The sequence below is a fragment of the Trachurus japonicus genome, chromosome 11 (assembly GCF_045865225.1).
Source record: "Trachurus japonicus isolate A0001 chromosome 11, Traja_1.0".
Lineage (NCBI taxonomy): Eukaryota > Metazoa > Chordata > Actinopteri > Carangiformes > Carangidae > Trachurus > Trachurus japonicus.
In genome coordinates this window covers 2,264,017-2,286,563 of record NC_140917.1, presented here as the reverse complement: position 1 = coordinate 2,286,563, position 22,547 = coordinate 2,264,017, and the positions used below count along the sequence as shown (strand labels likewise).

The 22,547-nt window shown below is 41.4% G+C and overlaps 1 protein-coding gene across 19 annotated transcripts in view; it reads right to left on the bottom strand.

The window, feature by feature from the left end:
* The window catches only part of LOC146977887 (microtubule-actin cross-linking factor 1-like), a 356,186-nt gene that overhangs the window by 105,064 nt on the left and 228,575 nt on the right, over nt 1-22,547 (bottom strand). For all 19 annotated transcript variants that reach the window (XM_085790655.1, XM_085790669.1, XM_085790650.1 and 16 more), the window contains 13 exons: nt 20,916-21,072; nt 19,702-19,813; nt 18,182-18,244; nt 16,530-16,771; nt 15,756-15,885; nt 13,908-14,107; nt 12,642-12,872; nt 11,506-11,782; nt 10,185-10,783; nt 8,579-8,767; nt 7,667-7,873; nt 4,842-5,159; nt 3,928-4,110 (listed from right to left, as the gene is read on the bottom strand). In XM_085790655.1, the coding sequence (XP_085646781.1) occupies nt 3,928-4,110; nt 4,842-5,159; nt 7,667-7,873; nt 8,579-8,767; nt 10,185-10,783; nt 11,506-11,782; nt 12,642-12,872; nt 13,908-14,107; nt 15,756-15,885; nt 16,530-16,771; nt 18,182-18,244; nt 19,702-19,813; nt 20,916-21,072 (2,908 nt within the window). The remainder of the gene's footprint in view (nt 1-3,927; nt 4,111-4,841; nt 5,160-7,666; nt 7,874-8,578; nt 8,768-10,184; nt 10,784-11,505; nt 11,783-12,641; nt 12,873-13,907; nt 14,108-15,755; nt 15,886-16,529; nt 16,772-18,181; nt 18,245-19,701; nt 19,814-20,915; nt 21,073-22,547) is intronic.

Genomic DNA, 22,547 nt, shown 5'->3' with positions numbered 1-22,547 from the left:
TATTACCCCTGCAGCCCGTCTGTCTGCCCCTCGCCAGCTCTTTCTCATTGATCCTTCCTCTTTATTCTTCTCCTCTTTATTCTACAACGACTGCAGGAAATCTTTTTATTTCAGCTCACGATTCTCCCTCTGGTTTAAAAAAAAAAAATCAGCAAAAATAGACACAAAATGGTAAATTACACTATAAAATAATGTGTCAATGTCGATATTTTGGTGAAATAACTAAAAGAAAAGAAGAAAATGTCTTCTAACCAAACTAAACTCCACATTAAAAAATGTAATGCAACTTTATTTTCTGCTTCTTTTTCATCTAAATCTAATAAAAAACATCTGAGCTGTTTTTGTTTAAATCACAGCGACAGATTCAAATGTTTTTAAATAACCAAAATAAGGTTACTGTAACGTGGTTTATAATTATCCTCTGTATTACATTTAAATAGTTATTATATTGCAGGTTTTATCACAATGACTCAGGCTGCGTTCAAGACAATCACATTTTGGTAAAAACAAGCTCCGAGTTGTGAAAAATAATGGACGAATCATCACGGTAAAACTGAAGTTGTAACAATTATTAGTTATTTGTCGATGTTTTCACACATCTTCATCTGCTTCCAAAATAAACCAAAATATTTTTTCATGTTCAGCAACTTCTTTCGGGCGTTAAACTGTGGCGTGAACGCTGTGATGTTGGAAGTTGGAGTTACGACTTCCGAGTCGCCTTGAACGCAGCATTAAACTCACAGTATGAGATTATTAATATGATTTTAAAGATATTGCGAAAAACTGTGCTTTAAAATCTACTCTTATTATTTTATTTTATTGCAATAAAAACTTTAATTCCTTAAATCTGCAGTTTATATAATAATAAAAGATCCAAACCTGCACGTCTGTGTATTGATAGAATATTGTGATGTCATGTTTATGAACTTACTCATCCAGATGTTTAGTCTCTTTCTGCTGACTCACTTCCCTGCAGCCCGTTTTCATTTACAACTTGAAAATAAAGTTCAAACAGGAAGTGAAGAGATTTGAGGGATTTTTATCTTAAACGCCCTTTTTCTCTTTCTTTTTTAAGAAACACAGAAACCTGCTGCTTCTCTTTGAATCAGGTGAAAGAATCAGACACATCACACGTTACAGCTTCACAGGACTGTTTCAAGTGCTGCAGCCTATTTATCTTCTCACCGCTTCTCTCTCCTCTCTCCCTCCTCTCCCCTCATCCTCTCATCCCTCCCTCCCCCTCTCCTCTGTCTGTTCTCTGCCACACATGCACTCGACTTGCTCTCATTATAACAAGAGAGAGAAACGGAGAGAGAGAGGTTAGTGGGACAAGAGGGTGAGTGAAGATGTTTCACTAAACATCTAAATAATCAAAACGGAGAGAGATTAAAAAGAAGAAAAAGAAGAAGGAGGAGGATGAAGAGAAACAGAAGTAAAAAGGTGTCTCATTAAACGGAAGAAAAAAATAAAGATAAAATAAGAAAAGAGCTTTGATCCGCCCACTCGGAGCTGAGCGGCGAGCGCTCTCCAGGGAAACGAGCAGAACTCCTACAAGTGCATGAAAATGATTAGAGCTCAAATCTCATGAGTCACCAATCACTCCATCCAAAAAAGAAAAAAGAAGAGAGAAAAAGGAGAAAGAGAGAGTGAGAGGGAGCGTGGGATTCGTCCTCATGCATAGTTTAGTTTTCCAAAGTGGACAGGAAGTGACATCATGGCGAGACAATGCGCTCTTTAAGGACGCCGGTGGCGGTGGCGATGGTGCTGAGGCGGAGCTGATTTAATGACATTTAATGAAATTTAATGAAAAATATCTGATACAGGATATAAATCCTTTACATCAGACTCAAATAAATAAAAAAAACATACAAAAATTAAACACAAATATACCAACCATAAATACATATGACAGAATAATCCCCAAAAATCTCAAGAAAACTACAAAAGTCTATTTTTAAAAGAGTTGACTGTGTGATTCCACAGGTGAGTTAAAGGACGAACACTAACTAACGAGCACAACGACTTGTTTTATTATTTATTTATGTAACGAGGCGTTCAGTGTCGGCTCAGAAAAGAATAAATCCGACTGTAAACACACGAGACACAAAGACAGAAGAGTCTGAATAAACAGCAGCAGCTTTTTCTCTGTCTGCTGTTTATTTACCACCAGTTCACACAGAGTTTAAGTTGTTTACGGTGCGATGCGTTCACTGACTCACTGTGACGTGGGAATTCGCTGCTTTTGGTGTAGAAACACTGAGGAGAAGGTTTGACTGGATTTCTTTTTTTTATTTATCAGCTGTTCAACATGTAGTTAAAGGGATAGTTCAACATTTTGGCAAATTGGCCCATTGCCATAATCCCTATAGTCATAGCAGTAGGTTTGTTACCTTTATTTGTTGTGTAAGCTGTTTTTAGAACGGCGGAGCAGAGCCGTGAGCTGTTCAGAGCTACGCTACGGAGGCTCATTATGGGATTTCTTGGTTTCCCTCATCAAACTCATCAAATACACAATCCAACAACTCCACAACGCTCTGGTGGACAAGTTGTGAGCTGCACATTCACCACGCTATGAGATAATAACACAACGTTACCACACAGAGTTGTTTTAGAGGGAAATACAGAGACTGTTGATGAAAAACTGTCCCTGAAGGCAACGCGCATCAGCTGGTTTTGCATGAATTTCCCTCTAAAACAACTCTGTGTGGTAACGTTGTGTTATTATCTCATAGCGTGGTGAATGTGCAGCTCACTACTTGTCCACCAGAGCGTTGTGGAGATGTTGGATTGTGTATTTGATGAGTTTGATGAGGGAAACCAAGAAAGCAGCTCACGGCTCTGCTCCACCGTTCTAAAAATGTAATGTAACTTCTCATATAACGAAATACAAAATAGTTTCTGTGCCGCCACCTAACTAACTGCACCTCAGACAATTGACTTTTAAGTTTAAATACACGGTGCAAAAGCCAGATGACCGCAGTGTCCTCAAACGCCTCACAGACGGCGGCTGAGGTAAATAAACAGAGAGAGGAAACAGAGAAATGTGATTCGCTCCAGAATCAAATTTAAACCATCGTCCATCACCACAACAAGGAGCCTGAAGCTGGACGGGCGCGGCCACGTACGTGTGTGTCTGTGTGTGTGTGTGTGTGTGTGTGTGTGTGGATGGGAAATGTTGAGGAAAAGGCAGAGCAGCATCATCATCATCATCCTCAGTGTCCTTTAGAGGGGAAAGAGCTGCGTGATTCAGCAGCGTGTCAGAGGATTTCAAAGAGATTCGTGACTCAACTAATCACAGTCTCCGACTCCTGACACACAACAGGAGCTCCTTTTACACACACACACACACACCGACACACACACACACACACACACACACACACACACACACACCGACACACACACACACACACACACACACACACACACACACACACTCACGCACCCTTACCTCATGGTCTCTGGAGGTATGAGTGAGAGGAAATGATGGATTCAGACCTCCACCGAGGCTCTGAAAATACTGGATGTCACTATTCATCTCTCACACACACAAACACACACTCATACGCGCACACACATGCAACCCCGCACACACACACACACAACCCCGCAAACACACACTCAGCTCTATGATGAAGATTTTCAGTGTGAATTAGTTTGGAGGATGTGAAAAGGACGAGTCTGAACAAACTGAAAAACATTTTCACCCTGAACTGTCAGATCGTCTGCAGCTTTCAGTCACACACACAAACACACACAGACACACACACACACACACACACACACACACACACTCAGACAGACACACACACACACACACACACACACACACTGCTCAGGTGTGAACGACAGTAGAAGATAAAGAAATCACGCAGCACATGCGGCGATGTGCACACACACAGACAGGTGAATGAGCAGCGTTCCTACCTTGAAGTCGTGCAGCTGCTGTTTGATCATCTCGACCTCGGAGCCCACGACGCCCTGAGCGTTCAGCCCCTCCTCGGCCCGTCCCAGCATGCTTTGCAGCTCCGCCACCAGCCGGTAGAACTCCCCGACCCGCCCGGCCGCGTCCTCGATCTGGTCCAACCGGGCCTGGCCGCGCTCGCTCAGCTGGAGAGGAAGCAACGAGTCTGTTAAGGCAGTGGTTCTCAAAGTGGGGTCCGGGGACCCCCAACTTAAAAAAACATATATATTTTACCACTTTTTCTAGAATTTTTTAAAAATAAATTTTACAATTTTTTCCTATAAATTTTGTAACTTTTTTTTTTTTTGAGAAATTTGACAAACATTTTTTTAGAATTTTTTTAACTTTAAAATAAAATGAACCAGTTTTTTCTAGAATTTTAAAAAACTTTTATTTTCTTTTTTTAGAATTTTTAAAAACTTTTTTTTTTAGAATTTTGAAAAACTTTTTTTTCTTTTTTCTAGAATTTTGAAAAACTTTTTTTTCTTTTTTCTAGAATTTTGAAAAACTTTTTTTTCTTTTTTCTAGAATTTTGAAAAACTTTTTTTTCTTTTTTTTTAAAAAGAATTTAAAAAAATTTTTTTTTTCTTTTTTCGAGAATTTTTAAAAACGTTCTTTCTGGAAATTTTTATACTTTTTTTTAACTTGTTTTGGACAAATTTTACTTTACGTATTTCACTTTTTTCCAGAAATTTCTCTAAAAATTTTCTCGGAAAATTTAGGCCATTGTCTTCTATCTCAGAACAATTATTTGTGTATTTCTGGTGTTTGTTTGTCCAAATGGGGTCCGTGGTGTAATTTGTGTCATTTCAGGGGTCCTTGATGTAAAAAAGTTTCAGAACCACTACGTTAATGCAGGTATTATCCTCCTCCTCACCTTTCCGGCCTGGCGGCTCAGAGCTTCGGTTTCCCTGCGCAGCGCCAGCAGGTCGGGGGAGGAGCCTTCTCTCCGCAGCATGTTGGTGCAGTCGGCGGCGTGTCCCTCCAGCTCCGTCCTCAGGCTGGACAGACGGGACAGGAAGCCGCGCAGGGCGTCCGCCTGGGACGCCAGCGAGTCGGCGTCGCGGCCCACGGGGCTGAGCGAGTCCAGCTCGTCGTCCAGGTCGGCGAGGCGCGAGAAGACGTCGCGCACGTGCGACTGGACCTCGCCCACGCCCTGCAGCCGCGACTCCAGGGAGGAGCAGCAGTGTTCGATCTGACGGAGGAGGAAGATGGAGATATTGTGAGATTTTGAGAGTTACAGCTCATTCGCAAAAACACCTTTTTAAAGGGATAGTTCACCCAAAATTTAAATTTCACTCATTATCTACTCTACATCTACATCTCTCTGTTCTACACACAGTTACTACACACATTGCACATTTTCTACTTTGCACTAAAATCAACGCTGCCAATTTGTTGTTGTATATACTTTTGTACATCAAATTTTATTTTATTTGCTATTGCTATTTTATTATGTATAGTTTGTTCTTTATATTTTACTATTTTATTATGTATAGTTTGTTCTTTATATTCTTATTCTTTATATTCTTATACTATATGTTGTTATCGTCACTGTGTGTCTGTGTAATGTTGCTGCTGCACTGTAATTTCCCAGCTTGGGATCAATAAAGTATATCTATCTATCTATCTATCTATCTATCTATCTATCTATCTATCTATCTATCTATCTATCTATCTATCTATCTATCTATCTATCTAGAGCAGTATGGGAGCTTCCGCTACAAACAAGCTTAAAACATAGACTTATTTAATTTTTTTCGGAACAATTTCTCATGTCGGGGCTTCAATACAAAAGGGACATTACAGATGAGCACTATGGAGGTATTTGGATGTTTTTTGGTGTGTCTTTTTGTTACGAAGAAAAGTGAGCTCCGTTCTCAACCGTCATATGGACATGCACTGCTGCACGGAGCCCCGCTGTAACTCAGAGAAGCCACGGAGGACTCTGAAACTTCTCCCAGCCCTTAGTCCACATGAGGGGGAGGAGATAATGAGTGAAATTTGAATTTTGAGTATCCCAATATCCCTTTAATAGAAACATCTGCAAATATGAACAATATGTTTTAGAAATTTCAGAAATATCGGTTTCATTTTGCGAAAACCTGCAGCTACAGATGGAAACACTTTTAATCCAGGTGGAAGTTGAAGGGTTTCATTTGGCTCTGATTGGTTCGTTCTGCGGCTACAACAACAACAACACTTCATGCATCATTTCATCCCTGATGATATTCGTGGAGTTTCTTCAAACACATGAATCAGACAAACAGACGCCGGACGAGTGGAAACAGAACAATGTGAAACCAGAGCAGGAAGTGATGCAACACAACAGCCTGTAAAAATAAACCAACTAACAGAGACGTTATCTAAAAGCAGAGAGAGATCTGCATCGTCCGCTGCAGCTCTGTCAGATCAATATTTCAAAATAAAAGCTCGGCTCAGAGAGACAGAGAACCTTACATGGACTATTCAGAGGCTGAACTGTTGGAAAATATAGACACAAAGCCTCAAAGTTTACATTTCAAACTGTGATGAAGTGTCCGATGTCCACAGTGACCATATATGAAGAGTGCAACGGTAACGGCCCGACGACGCTGCTCTGCTCTGCTCTGCTCTCTCTCAGCTCACACACACACAAATACACACTTTAGACGTGACAGACACCCTCTCACACACTGACCCTCGGTATAAATAGTTGCTGTGGTTGTACAACAGCTCCTCGCTCCAGACTGAATAAACGCTGGACGTTTCTGTTCTGATATATGGGTCAAGTTTTATTTCCGTCGTTATATTAACCAGATTTCATTTATGATACCGAGCTACAAACCACAGACTCAGGATCTCATCAGGAATTAAACTGCTTTGAAATGAACTGATGTGTACGTATATGTCCTTTATATTTCTGCAAATAAAGATCATATATTATAAAGACTTGTACAGCTCTGGAAAAAACATAAGAGACCACTTTCACAAATGTTTCTTAAAAGCATCTCTACATGTATGACAGTCATTCTTTTCTTTTCTTTTTTAAAAACCACTGCTGGGATTAAACATTGACATTATCCCACAAAAACTGATTTATATTTAACTCTTCCTGAGTTAAAATATTCTTCCTGTGTTGTTTAGGAATAAATATGAACATGCTTTCTTTGCATTATTATTATTATTATTCAAGGTCTGAAAAGACTTGATATTTTTTGTTATTTAGACTAGTTTAGTCATTTTCAGCCAATAAAAGCTCTAAATGACAATACTTTTATTTCAATTTTGGGAGTTGTTGTTAGTTGACAGAATAAAACAAAAAACATTTAATTAAATTTTACTCAAACACATACCACTTCTTCACTACACTTCTTTGCTTGGATGTAGGTATTATCTACAGTAATTTGTGAATTAATTCTTTGTAACAAGGGGTAGACAATATAAGTTTGCTTCTTTCTGCCCCCTTTCATTCAAGAGTTACAGTATTGTCATTGTTTTTTATGAGTTTTATTTAAATTTTTGTTTTTATGCTCGATAAATGAAATAAATAAATAAATAAATAAACTAAACTAAACTAAACTAAACTAAACTAAACTAAACCTATAAATAGTAAAACCAGAGAAACTGATCATTTTGCGAGTGGTCTCTTAATGTTTTCCAGAGCTGTATGTTTTTGATCGTCTTCCTCTGACTCCTTGTGTTTTCATTTTTCCTCCTCACCTTCCCGGTGACGTCGTCGTACTCCTTCTCCGTGTCCTTGGCCTGGTCGTGGAGCCTCTGCGCCCCCTCGGCGGCGCCCCCCGGTGTCTGCGGCGCGTCCTGCACCAGCCCCCGGGCCAGGTCTCGGAGGTAGACCACCTGAGGCTGCAGAGACCTCAGGTTCTCCTGCTGGCTCCGCAGCCGCTCCAGACTCTTAGCGCTGCAGGCCTGAAGAGAGGAGGGGGGGGAGAGGAGGGGAGAGGGGAGAGGGGAGTCATCAGCACCGCAGAGGAAACTGAAGGATGGTGCATTCCTAAAGATCGCTAATGAACTTTATCATTATTTATGCAAAATTCTTTATGCACAAACAAAAATTTGCAAATTCGATTCCTAAATTTGCCCCTTTTCTACTACTTTACTTGATAAACAACAAAAAAAGCAATACATTTCTAAGTTATTATGAAAAGTTTTTCCCAGAAACCTCTGACTAACTTTTTATTTATAACTGCCTTGTCCCTTTTTACTTTTTTCTATGTTAAGTTAAAGTTAAAGTTAAAGATACTTTATTAATCCTTTGCAGGAAATTACATTATTGTTACCAGCAGCAGACGACAGCACAAGACCACACACGCATCATCCACAAAAATACACAATAACAACATTGCACAACCCGTTAAAACATGTGTAAGTGTATGTATATTTATTCATTTACTCACTTTTTTTTTATTTTTTATTATTATTGTTACCATCATTATTTATATTATGACTTCTTATTCAAACTATATTTTATAATTTACTCCATCATTGTACTGTCTTTTCATGTTTGATGTGCTGTTCCACACGAATGTATACCTTGTTGGTTTTGTATATACAATATTTGCTAATAAAGTTAAAAGGGTTATCCCAGACACGTGGTCTCTCTCAGTAGGCTACCTGAGGTCCCAGAGCCTCCTGGACTTCTATCTGGTGCTTGGCGGCCTCCATCCGGCGCTCCACCGCCTGCCGTCCCTCCTCAAACTCCTTCAGACGTCCGGACAGCTCCTCCAGCTGGGAGCAGCGGCCGTGCAGCCGCTCGCCCAGAGCCTCCACCCGCCGGTTCAGCTGGGCCTTCTCATCCCGCACCTGCAGCACGTTTAGTTACATTACATCAGGGAACTCTGGTACTTTTACTTCATTTGGGACTTTTCAATCATTTTACAGACACATCAGCATTCAGACACTCTAAACCAGTGTTTTTCAACCTTGGGGTCAGGACCCCATGTGGGGTCGCCTGGAATTCAAATGTGGTCAACTGAAATGTCTAGTAATTGATTTGAGAAATTACTGATAAATAGATTTTTTTAAAACTAATTATTATTCTTTTTAAAAGTATGATTAAAAATACTACACACAATCAACTGTATTCTATACTTTCACTTTCTCGAATACAAATCGAGTTCAAATAAAATGGCAATTTTCCACCATGGTGGACAATAAAGATTTGCATTCTTGATTGACGGTGGGTTCTCCAGAAATGTTTGATCTCAAAATGGGGTCATGAGCCAAAAAAGGTTGGGAACCACTGCTCTAAACCCTTTAGGAGTCTAACCCTAACCCTATTTTGTTTTTGAATACTTTCGATTTTGCCTTTACTGTACTGTATAAACCACATAAGACAATGTTTCACATGCCCAGGGGTTTAGTATCTTTTCTTCCAGCACAACTTCACCGATATGATCTGATTATTATTTTTTCACTTTAACCTACTTTATTAAAACACATTGGGCCCGAAAATCACCAAATACGAAACATAAAATGTACCCCCACCCCCTGATCCACGTCAGACGCCTCTGATATGTTCATCAACTGATTTGACCACTTGTTCCCGAATATATGGAAATATAGTATATTCTATAATATTTTTTGTGCTTTCAAATTACAACTATCATATCTTCTTTCAAAGACAAAAAGAGTTTAAAAACTGCACTTTCGATGGAAGTTGATGGCAGTGCTGCAGGTGCTCTCGTTTCGTTTTTACGGCGCTTTGAAGACGCCATGACCCCAGAGGGTTAATGCTGGTGACATGCAGCCTAACTCACTTAACTTATTGAGTGCCAACCACGTAATTTCTCGTTTTTCGTTCCCATGCGTTGAGTGCCAAAAACGAGATTTCTCGTCTTTTTTTTAAATTATGAAACTAGACACTTATACACACCTTTATGTGTAAATTTGGGGACTCTACGACGAGCAGAACTGAAATAGATGACGATAAAAACTCTCTAAAGCTCTTTTCTAGAAAAAAAGCAGGGATTTTGGTGAAACCCAGCCATGTTTAGCTTGACTTTTCTCAGGAACGGAGGCACGTAGAAACAAACGGTTTGTGGCCATTTGAAGCAGAAAGTTACACCTTTCAAATGAGCCACAGTATATGTTGGTGGCAATAATATATTAATTAATAATAATTGCCGGTAAACTTTGGAAAGGAGCGCGGCACTCAATGAGTTAATAAAGCAGCTAAAGTCAGATTAATATTTATTTAACGATGAACCAGACTGCGTACCTCGTCGTCTCCGATGCAGCAGCGCTCCAGCAGCTGGTCTGCGGCCGTGTTGAAGGCCTCCACCAGCGGCTGCCGTCTCTCCAGGTCCAGGCTCAGCGCCCGCGCCCGCTGCAGCGCTTCGTCCAGAGCGGCCGAGTCCAACGACGGCCGGATGTCTTCGTCCTTCCCCTCGCAGTCCGACAGCCAGGGGATCAGCTCGGCCTTGTGCTGCTGGTAGGTTTCAGCTTTGCCCAGCGTGCTCTTCAGGCGGCTCTCCCGCTCCGAGACCCTCTGGTTCAGCCCGTCCCAGTCCTGTCTCAGGGAGGCGAGGCGGGACTGCAGCGTGGAGCGCTCGTCTCCGCCCGCGGGCAGCGTGGCGAGCAGCGACGCTCCCTCCGCCTGGATCAGCTCGTAGGAGCCTCGCTGGCCGGCGATGGAGCGCTGCAGCTCGTCGGTCCGGGCCAGCAGCGAGCGCACGGCGTCGGGCCGACAGGGTAACGAGTCAGAGGAGAGCTCGCTGGGGTCGGATTGTTTGTCGAGCCACGAACGCAGCTCCTCGAACATCTGCTGGAACTGCTGCGTGGAGGAGAGCGCGGCCTGCAGCTGGGAGAGGCCGTCGGCTGCAGCGGAGCAGAGCAGAGCAGAGCAGAGCAGAGCAGAGCAGAGCGCACGGATTAGTGACATAAACACCGAGCCAGGACCCTGTTGTGTTTATTTCTCTGGATTTTTGTTAGTCGTAATCAAAACAAAGTTAAAGCTTCATGGATCAAGTTAATCTCCAATAATTCACTGTGTGTAGTAGAAGAATCACAGCTCCAGCAGAAAACACTTCCATAACCAGGGTTCCTACAGCTTAAGCCAAGTTAAATTTAAGACTTTTTAAGACGTTTTTAAAGCCACTTGAAATGAAATTTAAGACCGACTTCACAATAAACACAAATGCAAAAACAAAACAAAAACGTCACCACATCTATTACATAGGGTTAGGGACAATTTTACCCACTTTCCTATGTGGTCCAAGGTAAAGTGACTGCTACATGAATGATTGGGGGGGGGGGGGGGACTGATTTGGGAGCTGGTGGTGGTAAGAAATGTAGGGTTGACGGCCGCCACTAACTTCTCTATGTCAGAATGTTACCAATTATTTTGAGATTTGAGACTAATTATAACCATAAAATCCCACTCACCAAGTGTTAACATTTTTAAGACGTTTGAAAAATTGATTTAAGACATTTTAATGCCAATTAAGGCCTTGTTTTTAGATTAATGAATTCAATGCCTTTTAAGACTTTTTAAGGATCCTTAAGAACCCTGGATGTGAAACCCAAACCCAAACACCGACCTGCTCGCTCCTCCAGGCTCTTCAGCGGCGCGCTGACGCTCTCCAGCCGCTTGCTCAGCTCCTCCTTCAGGTACGGCTCGGCCACGATGGCGCTCAGCTCCCGGCAGAGCGTCCCGGCCTCGGCCAGCTCGCCGCGCCGCCGCTCCAGCTCCGAGCGGATCTCTCCGGTCTCCTGCAGCCGCCGCTTCAGCGCCTCGGGCTGAGCGCTGAGCGACGCCTGAGCATCCAGCCGCTCGCTCAGCGCAGAGACGCTGGAGGAGAGGTCTCTGAGCAGGGCCTGCAGGAGGAGGAGGAGGTTACATCACTGTTGTCATGGTGACGCCCGAACATGTAATTAAACACATATGTGACCTGATCCATCAAAATGAGTCACAGTGACCCAAATTTCAAAGTTGAGATTTTGATATCAATGGCAAGATTAGAAAATAAGCTTTAAAATGATACCTCTCTTTCACTCTCTTATTCTGTTCTAAAACCTGAGAAAATAGCAGTTAAAGTTTTTGCCAGTGACGCTAGCATCTGTTCCTGTACCACGTGATTACACGCAGATACGGTCCCTTGTTGTCACAGAGGCACCATTCAATGACCCTCGGAAAGCAGAGAATCTCACAATTCAGATGCTTTTTACAGCTCGTCTCTGTCATAAACGGTTCAGAAGTTGTCATGTTTTGTTGATGTTTTGTAAAACATGTGCAAGCGTTGTGCCGATGCTACGTTCGATTTAGCATCGATGCTACTCGGTTTAGCATCGATGCTACGTTCGGTTTAGCATCGATGCTACTCGGTTTAGCATCGATGCTACGTTCGATTTAGCGTCGATGCTACTCGGTTTAGCATCTGTCCCTGACCCGTCCCTTCTCGTCATAGAGGCACCATTCAATGACCGTCGGAAAGCGTAGAATCCCGCGATTCAGATGCAGTTTACAGCTCGTCTCTATCGTGAACGGTTCAGGAGATATTTCATGTTTTGCACCGATGCAACGCTCATTTTCAGAGGGCTAAAGTTGCAAGTCAACTTTAATCATCATTTAGCCTACGTGCCTTTTCTCAATTATCTGGACTATGAAACTTTGGGAGATTGTTTTTGAATGTCATTGCTTTGAAATTAGGGCAAATTTTTTCGATCCTGGACGCACCTGGTAGCGCTGGCTGGTCCCCTGGGCCTGGTCGATGTGGTCGGACCGCTGCGTCAGACGGCCCGTCAAGTCTTCCCACTGCTGCGAGATGGAGCCCAGCTCGGCCCGGACCTCCGCCAGGTCCTTGGGGTCCTGAGCGGCGCCGTCGCTGCTCTGGGACAGAATCCCCTCGGCCGACTGCGTCAGCTGGTCGAACTGGGGCCGCCGGGTCTCGAACTCACGCAGCATGAACTGGAAGAGAAGAAACACACAGGACGGTTTGATGTTTTATATAAATAAACTTTAACGTGCAATAACTCCTGTGCTTTAGTATTTATCTCATTATGGATGGATGGATGGATGGATGGATGGATGGATGGATGGAATGAACGATAGATAGATAGATAGATGGATAGATGGATAGATGGATAGATAGATAGATACAGTAGATAGATATAGATAGATAGATAGATAGATAGATAGATAGATAGATAGATAGATAGATACTGTAGATAGATAAAACGATAGATAGATAGATAGATAGATAGATAGACAAAAATATAGATAGATAGATAGAATGATAGATAGAATGACAGAACGATAGATCGAATGATAGATGGATGGATAGATAGATAGAACGATAGATAGATAGATAGATAGAACGATAGATAGATAGAACGATAGATAGATAGAACGATAGATAGATAGATAGATAGAACGATAGATAGATAGAACGATAGATAGAACGATAGATAGAACGATAGATAGAACGATAGATAGATAGATAGATAGATAGATAGATAGATAGATAGATAGATAGATAGATAGATAGATAGATAGATAGATAGATAGATAGAGTGCATATGAGTCATGAATTGATTAATTAAAGAGGAATAAAATAGCAGAAAATGATCAGTTTTTATTTTTTTTAATATTATTCTTATGTATTAAATAGCATTGATTAAGAGCGTCATCTATTTCTACAGATCTGTTGTGGGGTTTTTTTCATGTAATTTCCTGCAAAGGATTAATAAAGTATCTAATTTACCTCCATAAGTTTCTTATCAGTTAATTAAATCATTTTAGACTTTTTAATTTAGTTTTTCTGCACCTCATTATCACTCTCCCTTGAACTGTTTCTTAAATGCTCTTTCTCAGTTTTACCTTGTCTTGTTAAACACTTTGCACCTGCTCTAAGATGCCATAAATAAAACTTAGAATTATTATTATTATTATTCTAAAAGGCAAGCAGTTGGATGAGAGTGGATGTGAGTTGTGTTACAGTACCTGTACTTGTTGCCTCTGTGTGTTGAGCATGTTGGGGTCGATGCTCAGCGGTCCCAACACGCTCATCATCAGCTCCTTCTCGCGCAGCCACGGGCCCAGCTGATTGGCCGACGAGGCGAAGCTGCCCAACCGGTCGGCGCAGGTCTCTAGCTCCGTCTGCCTCTGGGCCGCCGTCTGATTGGCCGTCTGCCAGCGCGACTCTGCAAAAGAAAAAACAAAAAAAAACCACGAATATAAGTGTGTTTGTTTGAAATTAAATCTGAAATTAAACAATAAGATGTTTTTTCTTTTTCTTTTTTGTCTTCCCTCCTCCTCCTCCTCCTCCTCCTCCTCCTCTCTGACTCATGTTCTGGGCATCCTGCAGTGTGTGTGTGTGTGTGTGTGTGTGTGTGTGTGTGTGTGTGTGTGTGTGTGTGTGTTATGAAATGAAGAGGTATAAAAGCCTCCGTCTTGGATTTCAACCTTAAATATTTCGGTCTCAGTTACCTCACAGCGGCCGATGGTAAAAATATCAAGTATGAGAAACGAACAAATGGATTTGACAGGAACACGTCCCACTCTCTCTTTCTCTTTCTCTCTTTCTCTCTGAGGATAATATTGATCTCTCCATTTCTCTGAAGAACTAACACACACACATACATACACACTCTCTCTCTTCTCTCTGACAGTTTTTAAAAACATGCCTCAATAAAAACAACTCATCCTTTTCCCTTTTTTTTTTTTTCTTCCTCTCCAGTTTCCATCCTTTTATTGTTTTCTCACATTTTTATAGAAGAGCGGTGGAAAGACTGATTTTCACATTCCTCTCAGTTGACGACTCTTCATATTAAGATTACATTACATCCAACCTGAACCCCATAATGACCTCGGATTCTTACACAATCTTAGAAATCTTCATATCTTATCGTTTTTTTTACGTGTTCATTCTGAGCTGTTTACTATTCACACAGGCTTTAACCTCTGACATGCTGCACTTTGCTCACCACTTCAATGTCTTAATGGTTTCATCCTTTCGATGTTACCATTTTAAGTATATATATAGATTCTTCTCTTTATTATTATTCCATCTCATTTTACTTTTACGTATGTTTTTTTTACCTTCACATCAATATATATATTTTTTATCATTAATGCTGATTTTATGTCTCTTTATGTGAAGCACTTGGTGCAGGTCATTTTGTTATTGCACTTTTCACACATCTCAATTTGTTCATTATTATCATAATCATTATCATTATTATTATGTATATATATTTTTATAGTAAAGTATCACTGTGTAATATTTTAACACTAAACAAACATGGTCTATGTATATATGTTTTATCTTCTCAAGTAATTTAAAGTGCAGAACAGTGTATATATTTTATATTTTTCTCTGAACACATCTCCCAACATTCAAGACCATGCTCAAAACACATTTTTATACAGTTTTTTTGTGTGTTATACTGCTTTATTGCTGTTTTTTTTAATTGAATTTCCACTCTGACTTTGCTCTTTTTTATGATTTTTAAAGTGTTAAGTGTCTTTGAGCATCTGTAAAAGCGCTTACAAATAATAATTTTTTTTTTTTTTTGTACTAAACTGTATAGTGCGTCTCTATTTTACGTTTTATATCTTTACTCTTGCTGGTTTTTTGTTTTTTTACTGCTGCTGTAGCAAGTGAATTTCCAACATGTGGGATAAACTGAAGTCTCTTATCTTATTGTGCAGCAGCAACTAAACAGGACAGTATCTCCAGTAGCTGTGTAGCTGCAGCCTTCTTTAACATTTATGTTTTTTTCTTTGTGCATGTGCTTCAGCTGACTCTGTATCACTTCTCTCCTCTTTGTCCGCTGCAGGCCACCGTACCTATCTCTTGCAGCTGCTGCCTCCAGCTGTCGGCCTCTGGAGAATCGGGGTTGTCGGCGATCAGTTTCCTCAGCGTGCTCTTCAGCTCCTCCACCTTCCCAGAATGCTCGGCGAGCTCCGACAGCAGCGCCTGCACAGGGAGACGATGCAAATTAAAAATACATCGACATTTGTGCAACAAGTCGAATACATGAAGACGAGTTTAGAAGTAGGGATGCAGCGAGGCCATCGGCCATCGGCAAAAAAAGATGACATTCACCGGGTTAGGGAGAGAAGTCTAAGTAATTTGACATATTTGAGCATTTTATAAAAAAAAAAAAGTAATGCTACTTTTCCTGGTAACTACTTTTACCATGTAGCAACTCTAATACTAACTCTAGGCCACTGTAAGTGTTTTAAGGTTATGTCAACTAAAAATTGACATTAAAGGTTGTTTTTGTTCCATCAATTTTGTTTCAATTTGTCTAACTGAATTTGTGCTCATTAAATAATATGATGAAGAGCTGAAAGACTTTAAAAAATAGTTCAGTCATGTTTCTGTGGCACCAAAGATGGAATAAATTACAAAAAGAAAAAACATCGGCATAGGCCAAGTTGTTCTTTTAAACATCGGTATCAGCATCGGCCCAGAATTTCACAATCGGTGCATCCCTATTTAGAAGTTTAGAAAAATCCAAGTGGGGCAGTTAAAAGTGAACCGTCCTCCACAAGGACAGTCAGTCGGTCGGTCGGTCGGTCGGTCGGTGTGACCGTGACAACCAGAAGCTCCTCTACCTTGTTCTCCTGGGCCTGGGCGCGGACCGCCTCGGGTTTGGAGGGCGAGGCGGCGCTCTGGCCCTCTTTCAGGCTGCGCTCCTTGTTGCTCAGCCAGCTCTTCAGCTCCTCGGCGCCCCGCCGGGCCTTCTGCCTCAGCTCCAGAGCGGCGTGCTGCCGGCCCAGACGCTCCTTCAGCTCGCCGCCCAGCGCCTCGTAGCGGCCGTTCACGTCCGACACGGCCACCTGCAGCTCCGTCAGGTCTGAGCAGGAGAAACAAGATGGCTGCTCAGCTCAGCTCAGCTCAGCTCAGCTCAGCGTTTAAGATAAGATTGACATAAAAGACAGTTTAAACTGTCATAGCAGACCTAATTGTTAAACTTTAAAAATTATGTCAAGTTGTCAGAACAAAAACATCTCAAACAATGTCAACTTTGCATTAAAAGTGACATAACTTACCGAATGACACTTAACCACAGCTGTCACAAGTATTCATTGATGTTTATGACAGCTGTTATGTCATGGTTATGACAGTGTTATGACAATCTTATGAATACCTATTCAAGTAAAGTGTTACCAAATAGTTTATCAGATCCAGACATATTCAACAGTGACAGATGTTTTTGCATGAACAGAAGCCGACAGAGACACGACGGCATCACACAGAAACAGGAACAACAGCGTTAAGACACATTAATCACAACCACGGGAATGTCCAGTTTTAAAATGTATAATAGCGCTGCAGCTGCATTTACCGTGCGCCCGTCTGTATGTGAACCTGTGTGTCTATGGTGTTTTTTTAATAATCATGCTAGCGTTTCACCATCTCCCATCTCCGCCAGTCAGCCTCTCAACCTGCCGCCTCTCTCGCATGCGGGCGCACCGCACGTAAACACACGTGAGGAAATGGACACTTTTTTTTTTTTCCTGTTAGTGGGAAACACTGATCAAGCTGTGCGTACGCACAACTCTCCACAATATTTCATTGATAAATCACACCGGACCCAAGAATGGTGCAGACATGAACACACCTCATACACCCCCAGAATGCCTCAGCACAACCATATATGGTCAGCACGTGCATAATTAAGTAGCCATGTGCTCTGTGGAGCGGCAACAAAGTGACAACAAAGACAACGGGCGGAGAGCGTGATTCATCCGGAATGATGCTTCGGCGGACCTGCCCTCGCGTTTGAGGTCGGTTGTGAGAAAAATGCCTGCTGTCCAGACAACAGTGTTTTTTTAAATATACTTTTTTTTGTTGTTCTTCATCACACAATCGACCCACACTGTCTGATCGACCGGTCGACGTAATGAGCACCCCTGCTCTAGATCATGTTAACTCATTTACATTGTACTACTTAATATGCATTTCTATAATCTTGTTAATATATTCAGGATAAATTATTTTATGTAATTCTTTGTATAAACACTGTTTAATGTGGACCCCAGGAAGAATAGTCTCCATCTTTATGTAGACTAATGGAAATCCAAATAATACAATAAACAATACAATCTCTTCATATAAAGGATGTTATTGTGTTTAGTTTTAGATCTTGAAGCTTTAGGTAAGACAGAGCTGCAGGAGGAGGAGGAGGAAGAGGAGGAAGAAGAGGAGGAGGAAGAGGAGGAAGAAGAGGAGGAAGAGGAAGAGGAGGAGGAGAAGAGCTCACCTTTGCAGGTGTGAATGCCATTGACACTGCTGGGACCTGTGGAGCCATTGATTTGAGGAGCACCTGGGAGAGAGACACACACACACACACCTGACTGAGACACAGTGATACTACAACACAGTTACACAACCACACAGCAGAGAGCAGCGACGGACCCACAGCTGACAGACAGACAGAAGATAGAAGATAGAAGATGAAGATGAAGATCTGAGGAGAAACAACAACAGACGCTGGACAAGAAGCCGTGGAAACAGACGACAGGAGTGGACTCACGTCAGATCTAAAACAACTTCTTCTCTGATCCATCAAACAACCGACTAAATCGATGTATGTTTTTTGGTGACTTTCAATTTTATTTTCATTTTTTGTTTTCTTTCTTTTTGCTTATTTGTGTGATCGTCTTTGTCCTTCTCATATTTTGTTATATATAGTATATAGATAGATCTGTTTGTGCACTGTTCCAATGTTCTTGGACACATTTAAACTTGCAGATTCATGATTCTGTTCACATCTTTTCTGATAAATGAAAAAAATAGCTATATAAACTATATATATATATATCTACACTAGGGATGTCACGATTATAGATTTTCTTGGTACGATTATTGTCAGAGAAATAATCACGGTATTGTGATTATCACGATTATTATGCATCAATAAATTTCACAACACTATGAATGTGTAAAATCAAATATAGTCAAAATATAATGACATTACTAATCTCTTAATATAGGACCAGTTATTAATCCACTGGGGGAAGTGTTTGAAATATTTAAGTCTTTCATTATCATCTATATCAAATGTTTAAGATTATTTTAATCATTTTTTTCACAATACAAATGACACGCTAACATTTAAATTCCTATCAATTCAATGTTACGTTAGGTAAATGGACCAGTATCTGTGCATTTTCCTTTACTTTGGCGCCACATCTGCAGATATAGATCCAACATAATCTTTTTCAGAAAGTGACGGTATTTAGGAATCTTTACGATCAATTAATTGTGGTGTTTAATACCGCAATTAATTGTGAAAACAAGTAATTGTGACATCCCTAATCTACACACATATCTATTAAGATTAAGATTAAGATTCCTTTATTTGTCCCACAGTGGGGAAATTTACATTTGTGCAGCAGCAAATAGCAACAGTATAAAAAGAGAAACAAGATAAGACGGAGAAGAATATAAACAGTAATTTATAAAAAAGATAAAAAGTGCAGAATGTGCAATAGTCCGTCTAATCTATATATATTTGTTACATCTATATATATCTATATGCAACATAGGAATGAATACTGTAATAACAGGGAGGATTATTTGCCTTGTTCTGGCTCCTCACTTGTTTTTCTGAGGTCATATAACTTTATAAACCTCCTGTTGCCTCTCGCTCCGACATCATTCCTCCTACAAACTTCCCCCAAACTCGCCTGTAAAACGGTCTCATGTGGAGAATAAGTCATTGAAACTGAAGGGAGGAGTGTGTGTGTGTGTGTGTGTGAGGACAGCGTGTGCTCTCACCAGTTTTGCTCTGAGGAGCGGTGACGTCGATGATGAGCGTCTCCAGCTCGGTGCCGGTCTTGTTCAGCTCCTGGACTCTGGAGCTCTGAGACTCCCAGTCGCTCACCAGGTCCTGAGGGGACGATAACACACCCGGGTTATAACGTTTTACACCGACTCGGTAACCAAGGAAACGTCACTTCCGGTCAGAGCCGTGGGGGAAAACAAACCGATTCCCTCATAGACATAGATGTGAAAACGCAGCATTTTAAACCTTTGTCTAACGCTTGTCCGCTGTCATGTCTTAGTTTGAATCACTTGTATCTGCTGACAAAGAGCTAGAGATTAAAAAACTCATCACGATCGAGTCGATTGTTGTCCATACATTTTAAAATATTATAATATTTTATAAAACGGAAAGTCCGGCGATCTGATTGGTTGTTAACGTGTAATGAGCATATACCACGGCTACTATTCTAAAACCTCATCACAGCGTAGGCTATCACTCCGCCTCAGGCACGTATGGCTGGTATGAATGGAAGTTGTTGTCATGTATCCATGACAACGGACTGTTGCAGTCCGTAGCCAAAGACAGTTGATGTTTTTACGATGTTAAAAAATGGACAAAAGTAGTTGAATTCATATGTTTAAGGTGAACTTTCACCTCCGGGGAGGGTTAACAGTGGTAGAGGGGACTGAGCAGTGACTTTCACCTGGAAAAAAGCGGAGGAAAAGACGAGATGCAGAGCTACTTGGAGCTAACGTCTGGAGAGGTGGGACTATTTTTTCCACAGTGAGGCTATTTTATTGGATAATATGTATTTCTGGTTAAATAAATATACATGAAATTGATTGTGTATCCCTCTTTCATATTGTCATTATTGGTAACCGTTTTATAAAAGCAGTATATCACTCCAGTCCGTGGTATATGCTCATTCTACCACTCTAAGGGGGAACAACGCCCCTTAGCCGTGGTATAATGAGCATATACCACGGACTGGAGGGATATATTGCTTAAATATCTAGCTCTTTGCCAGCATAAACAAGTGATTCAAACTAAGACATGACAGCGACGCGTTTTCACACGTATGTCTATGGGGGAATCGGTTTGTTTTCCCCCACGGCTCTGACCGGAAGTGACGTTTCCTTGGTTGCCGACTCGGTGTATGTTATAATAATGTTATACAATGATTTCTCCTCCTCCTCCTCCTCCTCCTCCTCCTCCTCCTGGTTACCTGCAGCTGCGTGACTCTCCTCTGCAGAGCCTCGGTGTCCAGGTTGGCCTCTCTGGGCGGCAGCTGGTCCTGAGCCGACTGCAGCCAGCGGAGCAACGAGCCGGAGAGACCGCGGAAGAGGAGCAGCTGCTGCTCACAGGCCTGGATGGAGGAGAACCTGAGGAGGAGGAGGAGGAGGAGGGGGGGGGGAGAGGAGGAAGAGGAGGAGGAGGAAGAGGAGGGGGAAGAGGAGGAGGAAGAGGAGAAGGAGGAAGAGGAGGAGGAAGAGGAAATGTACCTTTATTATTTTAGTTTCCAGACAGAGTAAAGCAGTTACAGGATCCATCTTTTACAAAAAGGCGTTTTTAACCCCTGAGGTTTTTTTTATTGTAATTTTTTCCCAGTTTTAAATACGACGGGCCACAGGATTTAATTCTTTTATTGTCGGCTCGTCATCTCAAACTATTTCCTGTATCACGGGCCTGTTGTGTTCGTTTGTTCACAGATATCTATGTGAACAAACGAACACAACAGACAAACTGATGTGATGTGTGTATTGTTTTTTGTAAATATGACTTATGATGTATTATCAAGTGTTTGGTTCAACCTGCTCTTGTTTAAGGAAAGAAAATCACAATAATTGAAATATAAAATCGCAATACTTGGTAAAATCGAATGGCAATACTTGTTTAATCAGAATCGCAATTTAAATTGAATCAGGACCCAAAAATCGTTAGAGAATCGAATCGGCACAAAAGCATATCGGCCCAGCCCTATAGTATCTTAAATCATTATTTTTCTGTACTGCACTTTGTAACTTTGTTTAAAAAGGTGCTATATAAATAAAGTTTAAAGTACCCTATATAAATAAAGTTTATTAATATTATTTTTATTTTTACATTATAAGCTCTGTAAAATAGAAACACACATTAACATCATGGCCTCTCTCTCTCTCTGTAGACACAACAGCTCTGGCACTGAGCCGTGTCATTATCACGCTGCTATTTTCTCCTCCCCGGGGGGTCGGGGGCTGAGAGTTAATACGAGGAAGAGGGTTAGACGTTTATAGGACGGACAATGAGCCGCGTCCACTCGGCCTTTATTTATATAGTTGTCGAGTTGTTGTTTTAAAATCAAGAACAGGACGTATTTATTATAAATCTCCATTTATTATTCATCATTTACTCAACAAACTAAAGTATAATCCAATAAACTAAAGCAGTCTGGTGGTATTTATAAAGCCCCTGCATCACCTCCCTCCTCCTCCTCCTCCTCCTCCTCCTCCTCCTCTATGCTGACAGGCTTCAAGTGTGGCTATTCACTGATATGACATCACACGGGGTCGGCATGGCAACTGGTGAAGGATACGGATTTAGAAATGAAATTTTGGAAACGCCACGAGCAGCAGCAGCAGCAGGTCTGAGTCTGAACCAGTTGTCTCAGTTAGTGTGTTTGGATGTGTTTTACTCTGACTCAGCTGGTCTGGGGTCAGAGTGGCCACATCGTCCAACTGTTTCATCGTCACATAGGACCATATAATTCAAGATCGGACCCCAAACAGCTTTGTATCTGGCTCCCCCTAGTGGATGTAATGGTGAACTGCACAACTGACTAATAAGAGGAGCAGTGAAAACCAGCTCTGTGAACTTTTAT